We start from the raw sequence: 17,153 nt of genomic DNA, 5'->3' as shown, positions 1-17,153 counted from the left end.
ATTTGTGTGAAAATCTATCGTCGCGTAAATGGCCTCCTTGAATGGCAGGGATTCACCCATGAAATCCAATCGTGCAGTAAAGGAAGTCCTGAGGTTGTAGATATCATGCAGGATGTTCTGAAGACCCTAAAGCTGAACACGGGGAAGTAACGAAGGCATATTTCAGGCAAGACTACGCCGGTTCCTATCATTCATCATGTTCGATCCTAGCGTGTCCAGCCATTGCAGGATCTACTGGAGTCCAGGTTATAGGAATTGACTCTTCTGACCCGCAGGGAGATAAAGGTGCCGAAGACAGACTTGCGGCAAAATGTAAAGGCCACGTAAGGGTCTAAATAAATTCTTTTTTACGGAATCTTTTGATAACGACAACATCATTCTATTTTCAGAGTGTAGTTATCGCTGGATGGGGTCAACATTTTCCACAGGTGGTTTTAAATCGCTCAGCCAAAACCAGCCCACGCAGACGGAGTCGGAGACTACAGAGAAACCTGAAGTCTCTAAGACGCATTAGGGGATTGATGGTGATGAAACAGCAGCATTTGCCTGCCCTAAAGACGGGTGTGTGAGAGTTTTTCAAAGGTATTCTGCCTTAGAGAAACACCTGTTCTCAGAAAAACTCACAAAGTCTTTAGAGAAGAGATCTTTTCTACACCTGGCCAAGATCGCATAGAAATCTGCATTGGATAAAGGTGTGGGAACCATACCAACTCTGCAATCAGTTCCAGGAAGTGAACGTCGAACTGATTGCTGTAATAAGACTGGGATTTTAAGTTAACCAAGAAAGCCTACAGGCTTATTGAGAAGCAAAAGGCATATCTTGATACCAAGTTCAATATTGGCCAAACGTCAGGTAGAAAATTAGATGTGGAAGTAGATGCAAGAGAGATGAGACGTGCCCAAGGACCTGACGGTGCCTAGGGTCGGAAACAACTACCGGATGATTGCGATGTTCACGCCAGCGAGGAGGAAATCAGCCTCACGATGGCAAGGAATTTGGCCATAGAATCCATCTCTCTTCAGCACCCAATAGTGTTCGATCAGTTTGATATCTGTACCATAGTGAAGAACGACACGTTGAAGAAGCTAAAGTTTGGCATGCTGTAGAGTATTTGCCAGAACTTAGAGCTGAATGTTCATGAATCTGCCATTCGATGAAAAGCACCATACTGTAAGAAATGATTGACAGTTCATAGTCACGTGATTTGGAGCACATGCTCTCGCAAGCTAGCTAGGCTTTCTTTTTTACACCTTCTGTATGATTCTCGGTTAGTTATGTTGGAATGTGAATCGAACGATTAAACAATTTAAATTTTGTTGTGGACAAACTCGAAATATTTGATACATAACTTGCCTTGCTTGGTGAAGCTTTTTCCCCGTGCACATACCAGATTCGCCAGTAACCTATCTTAATCAGTTCTGATCGGTTATCTCCTTTGCTTGTTTTTAATACCTAGGGCTGTAATGGCTGAACAAATCGCCTAGTCGATAATATTTGATTTAAATAAGTAAATTTTAATAAGAAATTTTGGCATTTTAAGTGGCTTAGAAGTTTCCGTTTTGGTTATTTTAAGTTAATTAGGACAAGAGCCTCAGTAATTGAACAAAAAAAAAACACAAAATATAGGTACGAGATAAGATTTAAAAAGACATGCAGCCAATGGAGTAAATGGATAACTTAATATAACTCAAAAAAAAAGCGAGCAATGGACAAAAAGAACACAATCGTGCGATTTTAAAATTTCCCCCGTAACTGGGCACGTTCTAATGGTCCTTTTATTATTGGGGTGAGATTTAGTTCTCTGTAGACGCTGTTACGTGCACGAATGACTAATAGATGTCCGCTAACAAAGCATATTTGAAAATAGACTCCCGAGTACGATATAAGGCACGCAACAAAAATGTAACAACAAGGAGTTACCCATTTTAACTATTATTTAATTAGTTTTACACTGTTTAGTCTACTTAGGTCAGAGATTAAGTTAAGCAGTTCATAAAGCAGGCTTACTATCCTTTATGCCGTAGAGGTGTTCATCGTCTTGATCAACCTCCAACTCGAACTTCCGCCGACTGAAGACCACAGCGCTTGGCTTTCTTGATTCATGGCTCTCTTATCGTGTACACAAACTCTTCCGGAGGACCTCATAGTGAAATCTGTATTCTTTATCTTCTTCCCTTCTCGGCTATCGTCTTTTCATCTCTTTCTTCTCTCCGGGTATCGCAAGGTCAAAAGGTCATAGCCTTGTCACATCATAGCTTCCACAAGTTCAGTCAGCAAGCCACGAGGGTAAGCCCTCGGGCAAATCCTTTTTGTACTTCTCACAAGCCAGCTTTTATACATTTACTTTAGGTATCTAGGGTGTTCTATTACTATTTATAGCGTATTACAAGTTGTAGCATTTTTGGAAACTGCTGAGTCACATGAAAGAAGTTTCTGGAATATTACAGATTATAGATAATTCTAGAAAAGTCTGGGATTGCGTGACAGATTCAGTAAAACTAATTCGATCCTCGTAACAACGTGTTTGAGACCCGAACAAGTGTCCCCTCGCTTAGGTTATTATAGTGGAATTATTACATGTTAGCTGACTTAACCTTCTCGGGAGTTGGAAAAATGGTCGCGTTAAAACAGCGTCACGATCGACAGGTACGCAGCGAGCTAAAATAATTATTGAACCGTCGCACGCATGTAAGATACATTTTGCGCGTTGCCAGGAAGTTTCTCACGCATTGCACATGCGTTACATGAGTGCATATGTAGAACTCAAATAAATATTGTGATTTCGCAGTAGTTTGATGCTCCCTCTTTGGAATTCGAAGATTATTTATTGTCAGCTGTAATTAGATGTTAAAGGCCCATTTCCATCCGAGATCCTTTGCAGTCGTTTGTTTTTGTTTTGGAATAGCGCTATTGTAAATGGCGAACTCTGATAGTCATTCACAAACACTATTAAAAAGAAAAACAAAAATTTGGTGAAGAACACAGGAAACAAATTTGCAGCTAAGTATTTGAGACTGAAAAATCATAAATCGAGTCTGTGTATAAAACTTGTACAAAGCTTACCTGATGTTGAAGGAAATTGTTCGGCTTCAAACACTAAATAAAATACAAAGAAATAACCAATATTGGCCAAAACTGATTTACTTTGCGCATTTCAATTATAGAATAATGACTTGCACAAATGAGATTGCTTACATACATATCTCAGGATCTCAAGTAAAAATCAGTCAAATAATTATTCTCACCTCCAAAAAATCTCCCCGGAGTCCCTAGTTCCATCGTAGGAACAATGCAATAACATTTCTGCAAAAGCACTGTCTGTAGTGTTACCGAAACCCATGGTTGTTTTCCTCGCCCTCCATAAATGATACAGAGACTCTCGAAGTCGAATAACCTTTGCCGAGCCGGGCAGACACGGCCTTCCTCTAGACCGCTTCTTCGGCGGCATCAACTTTTCAAATGACATTTTTCACCGTCATACATGTAAGAATTAAAAACTATTTACTGCGCCAGTACCGGTCAGCGGTATCTGGGTTGAGCATGCGCTTTGAACGGTTTTCTCCTCGTGGCGTCGGCCATATTGTTTGTTACTCGTTCGGAGTCTAGTTTTCCTGTTGTGATTAAAGCCTTTCACTATCTGGACGTGCCTTGGTTCATTGTGTTAACTCTCCTACTGGCGTGGTGGCAGTGTTCGGTTCTACCCAGGCCATATTTTCGCCGAAGAACGCTATTTTTCGCCTCGTCCACGTGAGCCAAAACAGTGTATCCTTCGCCGTGTCAACACGTTCCACAGCCCTAAACGTGAATTATGGCTGCAACACACCGTGCACCGAAGCAGTGGTGCCTCTCCAAAGTGGAATCTATCAATTCCGTTGAAAACTGGAAGCAAAACCTCATTTACACTCTTTCTTTGGACAGCAACTTCGCCCCCTTCCTCGCAGATGGATTCACATGGTTAAAAAAGACCAGGGGCCAGCCGCTTCGAGGTCTTCAAAACGATGGCGAATCAGTGCCATTAGCTCGTCGCCTGACAGCCCGCCAAAAAGTTAACTTCCTCGAGCTGATGTTAGGACAGATCGCCAACTATTGCCCAATTATCTCTCGTAATACTCTGGTGAAAAACTCTACATCCCTCGAGTTCATCTGGCAAACCATCAGGCAGCACTTTGGTTTCCAAGTCACCGGGGCTCAGTTCATTGACTTTTCCGAAATACACCTGGCTGCTGATGAGCGCCCCGAAGATCTGTACCAGCGCCTCACAGCATTCGTAGAAGATTCATTGCTACGTGCCAACGGCTTAACCCACAATGGCCAAGCAGTGCAGGAGGATGAGGAGTTAACTCCTACACTCGAAAACTTTGTGGTCCTCACTTGGTTACGCCTCATTCACCCCAGTCTCCCACGACTGGTTAAGCAGCGTTATGGTACAGAGTTGAGATCCCGCACTCTTGCCTCGACCAAACCTGAGATCTCGCAGGCCCTCAATTCCTTACTCGAGGAAATCCGCACGTCGGATGATGCCAGAATCCTGCGTGCTGCTGTTGCAGATGATTTTCGTCGCCCTCGTCAGAGTAGCAGGGGTGTTCCTAGAGCCCGTCCCAGACAACCCCGCCAAGACAAGGTCTGTCCTCTATGTAAACAGGTTGGCCGTTCTATGACAAACCACTTCCTCAGTCAGTGTACCTTCCTCCCCGACAGTGACAGGCGTTTCATGGTGAAAGCACGACAGATCGCTGGCATCCTTGACAATGACCAAGAAACTGAGACCAGTCCTGATTCTGACTCACCAGACCCTGACACAACATTGCCAGGCCCGGACATGGTGGCCTACCGTGTGCAGACCCGCCAGTCCCCTTACATGGATGTCTTTCATGATCATCGAGTCGTGCGCGTCACCCTCGACAGCGGTGCAACTGGAAATATGATACGCCATTCAACCGCGAAACACCTCGGCTGTCCGATAATCTCAAGTGCCCAGTCCGTCCAACAGGCTGATGGCTCGTCTCAGCTCCAGGTGATAGGAGAAATTCGTACCACCTTCACCCGGGACCACACAAACTTCGCGTTTGAAGGTCTCGTAGTTGAGAATCTTGATGTTGAGGTACTTGCCGGTACCCCCTTTATGGAGACGAATGACATCGCTGTCCGACCCGCTAAGAGAGAGGTACTACTAGGCAGTGGCTCCGCCTACACGTATGGGTCCAAATCTCCACCCAGCCCTCATGCAACCGCACGTAGAGCATTTGTCCTACGTGCCCCTGCTCCATCCCAGACAGTGTGGCCTGGAGAGTTCATGGAAGTACGTCTACCAGACGATGCACCTTCTGACTCGGAGTACGCACTAGAGCCTCGCATCGACGCACCCAGTGCACACAATCTGAAGCCATCCCAGTCGTGGCCACAACCTGGTGTCGTTTCCAGCGTTGCCCGAGCCATACGGATTCCTAACCTATCAAGCGTACCCCGCACTCTCAAGCGCCACGAACACTTCTGCCAAGTCATCCCTGTTTTTGAGCCTCCCGAAGTCCCATCATCACCCCCACCTACTGCTCAGCGTCCGTTGCCGCCCTCCAGTACAAGTTACTCTGCATCCGTTCAGGTTGATCCAGACAACACCCTCCCCCAAACCGTTCGTGCAGACTTCCAATCACTACTTACAGAGTACGACACTGTATTTGACCCGCAATTCCCTGGGTACAATGGAGCCGCTGGCGCATACAAGGCCAAAGTCAACATGGGTCCTGTCGAACCTCCTCAACGGAAGGGTCGCCTCCCCCAATACGCACGGGATAAGCTCATCGAGCTCCAGGAAAAGTTTGACGACCTAGAGAATCTTGGAGTCTTCCGCCGCCCCGAAGATGTGGGTATCACCGTTGAATACCTCAATCCATCTTTCCTTGTAAAGAAGCCTAATGGTGGTTCCCGTCTCATCACCGCCTTTTCTGATGTGGGCAGATACAGCAAACCACAACCATCCCTGCTACCCGATGTTGACTCCACGTTACGGCTCATCGCCCAATGGTCACACATAATTGTCGCTGACCTTACAAGTGCTTTCTACCAGATCCCTTTAGCCAAAGAGTCCATGAAGTACTGCGGTGTCGCCACCCCCTTTAAAGGTGTACGGGTGTATGCCCGCTCCGCTATGGGAATGCCTGGCTCAGAGACTGCTCTAGAGGAGGTTATGTGCCGTGTTCTAGGCCCCTTACTTCAAGATGGAGCCGTGGCCAAGATCGCCGATGATTTATACTGCGGGGGCAACACCCCTCAAGAGTTACTCCACAACTGGAAGAGGGTCCTGCAAGCTCTTCACAAATGCAACCTGCGTTTGTCAGCCCACAAGACCATAATCAACCCCAAGTCAACCACTATCCTTGGTTGGATTTGGTCTGCCGGTACCCTGTCTGCCAGTGCCCACCGCCTCAACACCCTCGCCACGTACCCTGTGCCAAACACCGTTGGTCGTTTGAGATCGTTCATTGGTGCGTACAAAGTCCTGTCTCGTGTTATCCCACGGTGCTCTAGTTATCTAACCCCGCTGGATGCCGTCACGGCTGGACGTACTTCACAAGAATCCATCACCTGGTCTGATAGTCTCAGGGCTGCATTCCATAATGCTCAGAAGGCCCTATCCTCAGCCCTCTCTATCACCTTACCTAGACCTGAGGACCAACTATGGCTCGTCACTGATGGTGCAGTCAAGGACCCAGGAATAGGCGCCACCCTCTATGTGACGCGCAACAACAAGCTACACATCGCCGGTTTTTTCAGCGCTAAGCTGCGGGGCACTCAGACAACGTGGCTTCCATGCGAAGTAGAAGCCCTCTCCATTGCTGCTGCTACAAAGCACTTCAGTCCATACCTCATCCAGTCATCCATTAAAGCCTGTATCCTAACGGACAGTAAGCCATGCGTCCAGGCTTATGAGAAACTATGCCGCGGCGAGTTCTCCGCAAGTCCTCGCGTATCTACTTTCCTGTCAGTTGTCAGCCGCTACCAAGCCTCAGTGCGACACGTCTCCGGCGCCTCTATCCTCCAGTCAGACTTCGCGAGTCGAAATGCTGCCCCTTGTGAGAATGAAACCTGTCAGATTTGCCTGTTTATCGCCTCAACCAGAAATTCTGTTGTCCGAGCCGCAACTGTCCAGGACATCCTCCAAGGCAATGCCCGCCTCCCTTTCACCAGCCGTCCGGCCTGGTTGGCCATACAGTCTGAATGCCCAGACCTACGCCGCACGCACGCACACCTTGTCCAAGGCACAAGGCCTTCCAAGAAGCTCACAAACATCAAGGACGTCAAACGCTATTTGCAGGTCGCCTCAATCGCAAGTGATGGCCTGCTCGTCGTCCAACGTCATGATCCCTTGTCACCGACCAGAGAGTGTATTATTGTCCCGCGCCAGGCCTTGGATGGCCTCTTGACAGCCCTTCACATTCAGCTCAGCCACCCTTCTTGTCACCAGTTAAAAATGGTTACCAAACGTTATCTTTTTGCCCTCGACCTGGACAAGGCAGTCTCCCGTGTTTCTGATGGATGCCACTCCTGTGCAGCAATTCAGAGATCACCGACAGCACGAATTGACCAGTCCACTTCGCCTCCACCTGAAGCTATTGGGCAGTCCTTTGCGGCAGATATCATAAAACGTTCTCGCCAACTTATCTTTGTACTCCGTGAAACAGTGACCTCTTACACGTCCAGTCTCTTTCTTGAGAACGAACGCCACCAAACTTTGCGTGATGCCATTATAAAGCTTTGCGTGGAAATGCGCCCCATGGATGGTCCACCTGCTGTGATCCGCACCGACCCTGCACCCGGATTCAAGGCCCTTGTCAATGATTCACTCTTAAAGAAACACAGAATCACAATTGAGCTTGGCCATGCCAAAAATCCCAACAAGAACCCCGTTGCAGAGAGAGCAGTCCAGGAATTGGAGAATGAGCTGTTACGTCAGGAGCCTCTCGGTAGTTCTGTCTCTCCCATCACCCTTGCCGTAGCCACTTCAGCCTTAAACTCACGTATCCGTTCAAGAGGGCTTTCCTCTCGAGAAATGTGGACCCAGCGGGATCAGTTCTCAAACAAGCAGTTACCCCTCGCAGATGACCACATAATTTCCCTCCAGCATGAGCAGCGTCTCTCCAACCATCCTCACAGTGAACGTTCCAAAGCTCCTGTGCAGTCAAGGCGTCCTACCCCCCTGATCGATATTGGTGATCTTGTGTACCTTCATTCTGACCTCAACAAGTCTCTTGCTCGTGACCGCTATCTCGTTGTAGCCATTGATCCTCCATTCTGCAACATCAAAAAGTTCATTGGATCCCAGTTGCGAAGTTCATCGTACCATGTCAAGCTATCTGAGTGCTTCAAGGTCCCATCTGACTTGGGTGATCCCTTCCGTGCCTCTCCGACCCTGCGCAAACACGACTCTGATTCTGACGACGAAGATGGTCCTACTACAACGACTCACCCTCCACCCTCTTTGCCTGCCATCCCTGAGGCCATCGCAGCTTCCACACACCCACCAGTTGTCAACCCTCAGTCTTACAGTCCAGCCCCTGCCTCTCCCGTTGACCAAAGCATGGATGATTTCGCTACACAGTCGCCCTGCCCTGATCCTTTCCCAGTGGAGTATGCAGCCACCTCAGCGGTGCCTTCTCCGCCTGCCCTACGGAGATCATCGCGCACCCGCCGTCCTCCTTCTCGTTTTGCAGAGTATGACACTGAACTTTGAACACCGAACTTTGAACACTGAACTTTGACTCGCCCGCGCGTGTCAATTTGTTAGTTAGTCTTAAGTGTATTTTAAATTGTTTTTAGTTCTTGTTTCTCCTTAAAAAAAAAAAAAAAGAAAGAAGTCACGCCAGTACCGGTCAGCGGTATCTGGGTTGAGCATGCGCTTTGAACGGTTTTCTCCTCGTGGCGTCGGCCATATTGTTTGTTACTCGTTCGGAGTCTAGTTTTCCTGTTGTGATTAAAGCCTTTCACTATCTGGACGTGCCTTGGTTCATTGTGTTAACTCTCCTACTGGCGCTGATATGGATACTACGATAGTTTGTTGTTCGCACATCATTCCGCAACTACGAGGAAAATAGCGTATTTTTCAATATGTAAAATGATCCGGGCGCGCAAGGCATCTCAGTTGGAAATGGGCCTTTAAACCTTTGGAATTAGGAAAGTGCCTTCGACGAAAACAGAGTTCCTCGGTTTTAAAGGTCAGCCCGCGCTGTTGACCGCATACCCGCTGACGTATCATTTCATTATTCAGCTCTGTCGCGGCAAATAATAACAGCGCGAGCACATCAAACAAACTATGTTTAAGGCACTTCGGCATGGAGGATGAAACAGAGAGAGAGGAGACCGCTTTTGGAATACTAGCTCCGTAGAAATTAAGGTTTCTGCGGAGACTAGTCAAGGAGGGTACGTTTTGCAGAAAATAACCCCAACTACGGGATGAGACTTTTATCCCGTGTTAGAGGAACTCACAAGCAACAAGCAAAGAAAATTTAGTTTCCAGCGAGATTTAAAGCCCTGGTCAAACGGCGCATGATAGTCGATGATAGTTGATGATAGTCGATGATAGTTGAGGCGCGCTCTTCCGTTTGACCACCAACTATCATCGACTATCACCAACTATCATTCATTTTGAGCTTCTTCAAATTCTTGTCGATAGTCAATGATAGTTTTTCTCGTTTGACCACGCGTATGATAGTTCATGATAGTTTTTGGTCAGCTGTTTTCCCCGAAAATCGGCGGGCTCATTTAAAATGGCCCGGTTTAATCTCAGGCCCGATAGCAGTCAATATTTCCTGAAATGTTTCAAAGTTCATTCGCAACATTTCCTTGTAAGCAGCAGTGTCCTCCACTCGCAATTCTTCCACCAATTTCAACAACCCCCTTTCGTTTCTCCTTTTAATCCATTCCCTTGTCCGTCCTCTCTTCCACCAATGCTCTCCAGATTCATCCTCCGTACATTCCTCCAACATATCGATTACTAGTAAGCAAGCTGCCGCCCTCTTTCGTCGTGATAAATTCATACTTCAACAAGTTTGTTTGACTCACGCGAAGCCATGTCTGTGTTCACATTTTACGCGGGAAGAGCCTGGAACTAGCTGCTCCCGTGACTTTGCTCGCGCGACTACTGGCGAACTATCATCAACTATCACGAACTTTTTTGGCCGTTTGACCATGCGGATGATAGTTGGTGATTTTAGATGCTAGTTTGAAGAGAATAAACTATCATGCGCCGTTTGACCAAGGGTTTTGACCAAGGGAGAGAATTTTCACAAGAGGCGGCACTTCGAGAATATTCCTTATGATGGTCGCGTGCTTCAAAGTTTCAGAGGCAAGTCAATTGTTCTTGTCACGCAAACTGCGCCGCTTCAAATGATTTATAAGGATTTGCAAAGGACTGAAATTTACAAAAGCTATTGAATTTGAACACGATCTTGCTTGACAGTTAATTAGGTAACAGCATAACTTGCTAATGTTTTGTTAGACCTTGTCACGAAAGTTCATAATATAGCAAAAGAATGACAACCCTGAATGTTATCTGAAACATAGTTCTGAAGGAAATATGTTTATTAATTCAAGCATATATTTTAAAATTTAATCTTCATCTCTTGAAGGCAGAAATAGAATGAAGTAAATAAATAGAAGTATGGTTTTACCTAAAACATAACAACTGAAAGCTTGTGTTTATTATTTGACTAACAATGATGTCCGATTCATTTATGAAATTATCCTATCACTGAGTATAGAGAATTAATCCTATTAAATACGAAGTTTACTTATCTATGTATACTTCATCCTGCTCTTAAAACTATCAAGCTGCAGCCTTTTGTAGCTTTTATTTAAGACAAATCCATTACTAAAACAAATGCATTGTGTCAACATAACAAGCAAAATGCTGAGTCATTAGTTATTAACCCTTTGACCCCTAACAGTGACCAGCATCTAATTTCTTCTTACAATATTAACCCCAAATTAAACATTAAGTCACAAGAATGTAGGAAATAATTACTAACTTAAGAGGCTCTTGATTGTTAAACAAATTCTCCTTGTCAGCACCTTGAAAAATGTATTGAGAACAGTATGGAGAATATTCATACTGTTGTTAGCATGTAAAGGGTTTAGTGGTCAAACCTTTAGGTACAAAATTCCATAAATACATCAAAGCAGAAACCCTGCCTCTAAAATGCAAGTCGGTAAAAAAAATAATAGGTTTATAAAGTTTTCTATGTAATATAGCAGTGCATACCAAGTGATATCAGTGACAACAGTACCTTTGCATTCCGACAGGTTTAACATGTCTAGCAAACACAGCTAATTTAAACAATCGTGCACCAATTTTAAAACATTTTTCTTATTAAGTAGGAATGTTACTCACATTACTGGTACACAGAATTTGTTGAGAGCTTAGTTATCATTCTCAAAGCAAGTATGCCTTATTGTGCACCACCTTGACTATTGGAGATTAAACTGTTGATTAAAAAATAAATCAACTACACTTCTCCAGCCAATGCACCTTCAAGGCACTTAACTAGAATTTCCTTATTACCTGCAGTGCTTAATCCTCTACTATGTAAAGCTTCCTTTAAACCAGGTACTGTCATCAAAGTTGGATTGATAGCTACACTTCTTACCTCAGTGGCATTGCAAAACTTTAGATGAGACCACAGTGATAAGTTATCAGCAAAGCGAGTATTGCACTGTTTACAGACAATGGGTTTTAGTGCACACAACACTGATTCTGTTGCGCCTCTGCTGCTTGCACAAGTCACCAGGTCAATACTAGACAAACAAACTTCACAACTGAGCAAATCATTTTCTTTATTTCCACCACAATTACAAACATTTGATTGGTAACAGTGTGGTGAGAATGTCATTGGTAGTGTGAGGTATAAGAAAAGGGCATTGGTTGATGTTCTGGGAGGCAAAATTAGCGAACATAATTACTTTGCATTACTTGCCACCATTTACCAGTGGTGGTGCTTACATTTGACCGATTAGTTAAGGTCAAATCTTCCCTCACTCCAGAATGTTTGGCCTCTTCAGCCTGTAAAGAGACAATAATGCCATAACCCACCCTATACCTTGTAAACAGCAATATTGCATGATAGGGAATAGCATATCCAACTTTCCATGCTGTAACATTAACACAAATGTACCGAACTTGTAAGGTACACTGTAACTAACGTACTCGATAATTGTCCTTAAAAAATCCTGTTTTATTCTCCTCCTTGTTTTCACGTCTCTCTTAATTTCTGCTCTCACACACAAAACTAGTTTTATTATCTCCCACGCATCTCCTGTTACAATCTCGTGATCTAGCCTACATGTGCTTATGCAACTTTCGCATTGCATCATCTCTAAAAGTGTCTCCTGTGTGCTTACACAACTTCCGTTCAACTGGATGAAAAAAGCTAAGACATGAAGTTAAAATACTTACTACACATTTCTTTCAGTTCTGCAACCTGCGCAGAATTGGTCTCTATTCTATTAAGTCCCCCTGCATTCCTCAGATACTCACCTATCTTGCTAAGAGCCAGTCGTTGGATTGTTTATGCCTCTGTTTCATCTTCACTTTCTCAAGTGTCAACTAAACAATCATAGTAATATCAAGCCAATGCAATGGTTTGATTGCCAATAAGCCTAACTGGTAACTTTTTATACCTTTTAGCTTCATCACTAAAATGTTCTTTTACTCTTGAAGTCCAGTATCCCAGTCCACACCCCCCCTCCCCACGTGATGCATGCCTTACATGAGGAAAACTTCTCTTCTGCAGGTATTGCTTTAGGTCCACCTCTGATTTCTGTAACATCACCTGCTTCCTAGCACGCTCCCCAACACTGTCTGTACCAGAAACCCTCAAAAGAGTCTCTATTCCCTATAGGTGCTCCCAAAGCAGAAACAAAAGGATCAAACTTTCCTCTCCCCACTACCTCTAAGTACAGGAGATCAATATAATGTTGCCAGGCATTGATCTTACAATGCACGGGTTCTGGCCTTAACCTGTCTGGAAAATGCCCCTGGGATCTGTGTGACATGACCAATGTCTTAACTTTTAACAAACTTGTCAACATTATCATCTGAGAAACTGAGCTTGGGTAACCTTAAGTCAACTCCAAAACATTTAATGTTACGTAGCAGCCAGACTTCTTTTTCAGTATTAAAACAATTAACTTTGTGTTTTACAGACAAGATTTATATCTTTAAGTGGCACAGACTGTTTCAGTACATCTTCTGAATATTGATAATCATTAATGGCTCTCTCAGAAATACCCTGAATAAATTGGCCCCTCATAGCATACTTTCATAAATGGCTGCCAGATTAATATTCTTTTGTTTAAATTTAAATTAACCTTTCTGGCCTCGTTCTCCAGTACAAAATTCAAAAGAATAGATTATCTCAAGTGAGGCCAGAAAGGGTAATTTAAATTTAAACAAAAGAATATTAATCCGGCAGCCATTTATGACAGTGGTCAATGGTTTCGTAGCTTGCATTGGCAGCCAAAAAATTCCATGCGCTATCCAATAGCGTACCTATTGTAGATGAGTTGTTTCATGGAGCAGTCATTTGAAAAGCCTGATTTTTCTTTCTTCTGCCATGGAAGGGAAAGGCCATAGCCTTTCAATATCCAAAAAAAAAGGTTGGGAAGCTTTATCTAATGTGAAATAAACGACTGAAAAAAGCTCTTTAGTATAGAGAAGTGCACATAGAAAATCACGTGCGACGTCGTAAAGATTATATGACTTACTGGAGATCTCTGAAGAAGTGTGGGCTCTGGAAAGACCCTGTTTATCAGGCCAGAAAAGTGGAACTTGGGGACCAAGTTAATGCAGCATGGGAAAAGATGCCCATTTGTGTTATAAAAGACGTGAGGTCAAGGTTGCTTAACCCTCCTGGCATTCCTTACATGGGGCATAAAAGGGAATAAGGAAATTCTCAAACAAATGCCCATGTCAAGGAGAGCAATTATAAATAACAATTGAATAAATTCATGAAACATATACAGTCAAAATAAAATTAAGAGGTGGAAACATCAATAAAACTGCATGGAAATTCCCTTGAGTAATACCTAATACTCATGAATGCTTCACTACTTAGTACCAGCAGTTGCTGTAATTATTCTTCCCTGGTTACCTCACATCTTTTACAAGACATATGAGCTCCCATTTAAAGTTATCACAGGAAGTCAGAATCACTGGTAAGCAGAATGGACATCAGTTATTTAGATTAAAAAAAATAGACCAGATGGTTTCCCTGAACTTGAGTGTTTTTGCAGTAAGCACCCTGATCTCTGCCGGACGATTCGGATGCCTGGCATGTTGGTACATCTGCAGAGACAACACTTCTCTATTCAAATTTTCATTCTGCAAGAGAAATAAGTCAATAAGAAAGAGAGAAACCAAATAAAAAACTGCTCAGTCCATTTGAAGTATTTTGGTGGAGAGATCATCATTTGCCTTGCTGTAAACTGTTGTTGACTGCAATTTGCTTGCAAGAAGAAATACAACATAGGAGCGTTAGAGAAAGTGCATTGCCAATCTATGAAAACCAGAGGCAGATAAGTGACCAGAGAAAGCGAGTTTCAGAAAATTTCCAGCAGAAAACGAAAAGGTACTTACTTCAAATTTACATAGTACTTTGGAGGACATCCTGACATGATGGAGGAGGAGAGCCACTTGAATGAATCCCCACATACACATGAAACTGTTACGGACACAACATGACTTTGTTGATTGAAGATTTGTAAATCGCAATCGATGAGTTTTCCATAATAACAGCATGCGATGGAGAGAGTGTTCCCAAAAAAAGAATACAGAGTTCGCAGAACTCCCCCGCTGCAAAGATATAATTATGGGGTCGTTCTCTGCTGAAGGCGCAGTGATCTGCATTCTTAGTGGTGTATGTTCTGCATGTGGAGGGGAAATTGGAGAAACAAGATCAGAGAAAGGCATAGAAATACGCGAATATGGAGTGGAAGACGCTGAAGGAAAAGAAAACCGTGTGGCCGAGCCTCCATCAGATCCGCATCATGTGTACTTGAGGTCACTTTTGTTAGATTTAACGCGCCTTTTGCCATTTTGACGCGGTCTTTGATGCCAAGAAGCCTGCTCTCTTGAGTTTGAGGAAGCTCTCTGTTAAAAAAGAACTAAAGACCTCGACCTGTTGGACGCTTTTCCTTGGGCATATATGGATTATTTCCGTCAGCCATAACGCACAAATTCCACAATAAATATTTTTCGAGCAGAGACAGCTAAGAATGTTGCCGAACAACCACTAGAGTTGTGAAATTCTGGCTGCTAATCGCACCTGCTTGTGAAATTATTCATTCTTTAGAGGTATTGTCACAGATAATATAGCGCATGCAATATTTATGACACCGCTAGATTCAATGGGAATAATCTGAAGGCTCAGCCAGCAGATGGGTGTAAGGGGCTTGGGGATGTAAGCTGAAGTTACACGGCGCGAATTTTGAAAGACAACTGTACGACTGCATAGTCGACCGTAGATCGCACTTTGAACGGCCGAACGATGTGTTAGTGCCAAATAAAATCAAAATAAGCTAACTTGTGGGAATGAGAGTCAACAAGACTCAATATCTTCTAATCTTTGACCCAAAATAATACTTTTATCTCTACTTGAGGAAAGTACCAGAGTATTGTGCGAACATACGTAGTGTAATACACCGCGGTTAAACTGAAAACCGTTTACTCACGTCCTTTACACACTTACTCTTAACCAATAAAGAACTACTGCAATAAATTAAATTCAAGCTGCACCTAGACATGCAAATTCGTGGGTCCCGAGTGTATCATCCCTTGAATTCGTTTCCACACGTGAATACTACTATACACTACACATGGATTTGAAAATAGTCTCAACTTTGGAAAAGAACACGTGACAATTAAAGGAACCAAAAGAAAGGTAAAGTATCGCTTTGAATCACAGCTATGTGACATAATCATAAACTAGGTTATTGCTTACTGTTGCCCGCGGGTCTTGATTACTTTATCGAGAATTACGGTCTAAACTTGTCTTTTATTCCAAAAAGGAGCTTGATTACACGGAGTCTTATCCTGAATTAAAACTTTAACTATAATTTTCTATCTAAAAGGCACTAGCTAAACACGGAGGCGTCAATCTAACCAAACTATTAAGAAACAAAATGCGATTTGTAAAGTAACCAGCTCATTCGGCTTAAATAAAAACCCCGAAAACCTCACAAAATTCTAAATTAAGGGATAACAAATTGGCGTAAATGAAAATTCAAAAGGAAAAAAAGAAACCAAACTAACTCCGTAATAATAGTAATAAACAATAACAACAACAACAATAATAACAACAATCAAGAAACGCGGCAAACGTCCACGTCAGTTTTAATGTGAAGGTTAAAGTTCTTTAAGGGAGGGGGACATGGGGGGTTCAGAATGCCACAACACCGCGAGCAAAATAGACTCTATTCTGTTTGCGGTAGTCAGATCCCCCATTTGTTCGGAACAAACACCGCATCTCCACAAGGGATATTATCAACACGCCGACAGTATGATATAGTCACAGGTTTTACCTGATCCGGTTTCAATCATCTTTACCACGCGCTGGTCTGTGGCTGGCCCATAATGCGTGTTGTATTGGTCCAGGGGTCAAGTAAGATATTAACGAACACAACTTGGGGTTAATCAGCCAACGTTTATTAAAGATTAGCTCGTTTTGTTCGACAATTAACTACAGGTTAAAAGATCTAACGAAGAAATTCTTCAACAAGGGAACTTGCAACGCTGGAAATGTTCTATTTTACCGAACCCCGTCAGTTTAAAATTACAAACATTGTACATCGTAAGCTTTGAGATCACTGCAAAACCGCAATGTGAGTTCTTCTTCACCGCAATACAGCATTAAAAAAGGGTCAACACCGCAACACCGCAAACCCCAATATCTCAGCCCTGTTAAAGTGATTGGTTAATTTGTAAAATCACACGCACCATGCATGAATACGGAAATTGAAATTTGAAAATTAAAACCAAAAGAGATTGTCTATACCTGCCATGATCCAGGTCAAGAAAGGATTGCGTGGAGCAGACCTACAAAGTTCATGAATTTTTTTTGCAATGACCACAATTCAGAGTGCAAAAAAGTTGAAGAACAAAGAA

General features: G+C 43.5%; 1 protein-coding gene and 1 long non-coding RNA gene across 2 annotated transcripts; one reads left to right on the top strand and one right to left on the bottom strand.

Annotated features, from left to right (window-relative positions):
* Nucleotides 1–1,917: 1,917 nt before the first annotated feature.
* Nucleotides 1,918–3,318, bottom strand: LOC148737678 (uncharacterized). Its single transcript, XR_015997253.1, has 2 exons — nucleotides 3,065–3,318; nucleotides 1,918–2,947 (listed from the first exon to the last, which is right to left on the bottom strand). It is a non-coding gene; the product is annotated as an uncharacterized LOC148737678 (long non-coding RNA).
* Nucleotides 3,319–3,537: 219 nt separating this feature from the next.
* LOC148737677 (uncharacterized) lies at nucleotides 3,538–8,991 on the top strand. The gene has a single exon (XM_088750810.1). It carries the CDS (start codon nucleotides 3,810–3,812, stop codon nucleotides 8,727–8,729), a length of 4,920 nt encoding a protein of 1,639 aa, XP_088606936.1. The 5' UTR covers nucleotides 3,538–3,809; the 3' UTR covers nucleotides 8,730–8,991.
* Nucleotides 8,992–17,153: the final 8,162 nt, after the last annotated feature.

Source organism: Stylophora pistillata, chromosome 2 (genome assembly GCF_964205215.1).
Source record: "Stylophora pistillata chromosome 2, jaStyPist1.2, whole genome shotgun sequence".
Taxonomy (NCBI): domain Eukaryota; kingdom Metazoa; phylum Cnidaria; class Anthozoa; order Scleractinia; family Pocilloporidae; genus Stylophora; species Stylophora pistillata.
Note: the sequence above shows the minus strand (reverse complement) of the source record. Positions and strands in the feature narration are given on the sequence as shown.

Bases quoted from the DNA above. Each gene is read 5' to 3' on its own strand.
- LOC148737677 (XM_088750810.1), top strand. From the start codon at position 3,810: ATGGCTGCAACACACCGTGCACCGAAGCAGTGGTGCCTCTCCAAAGTG.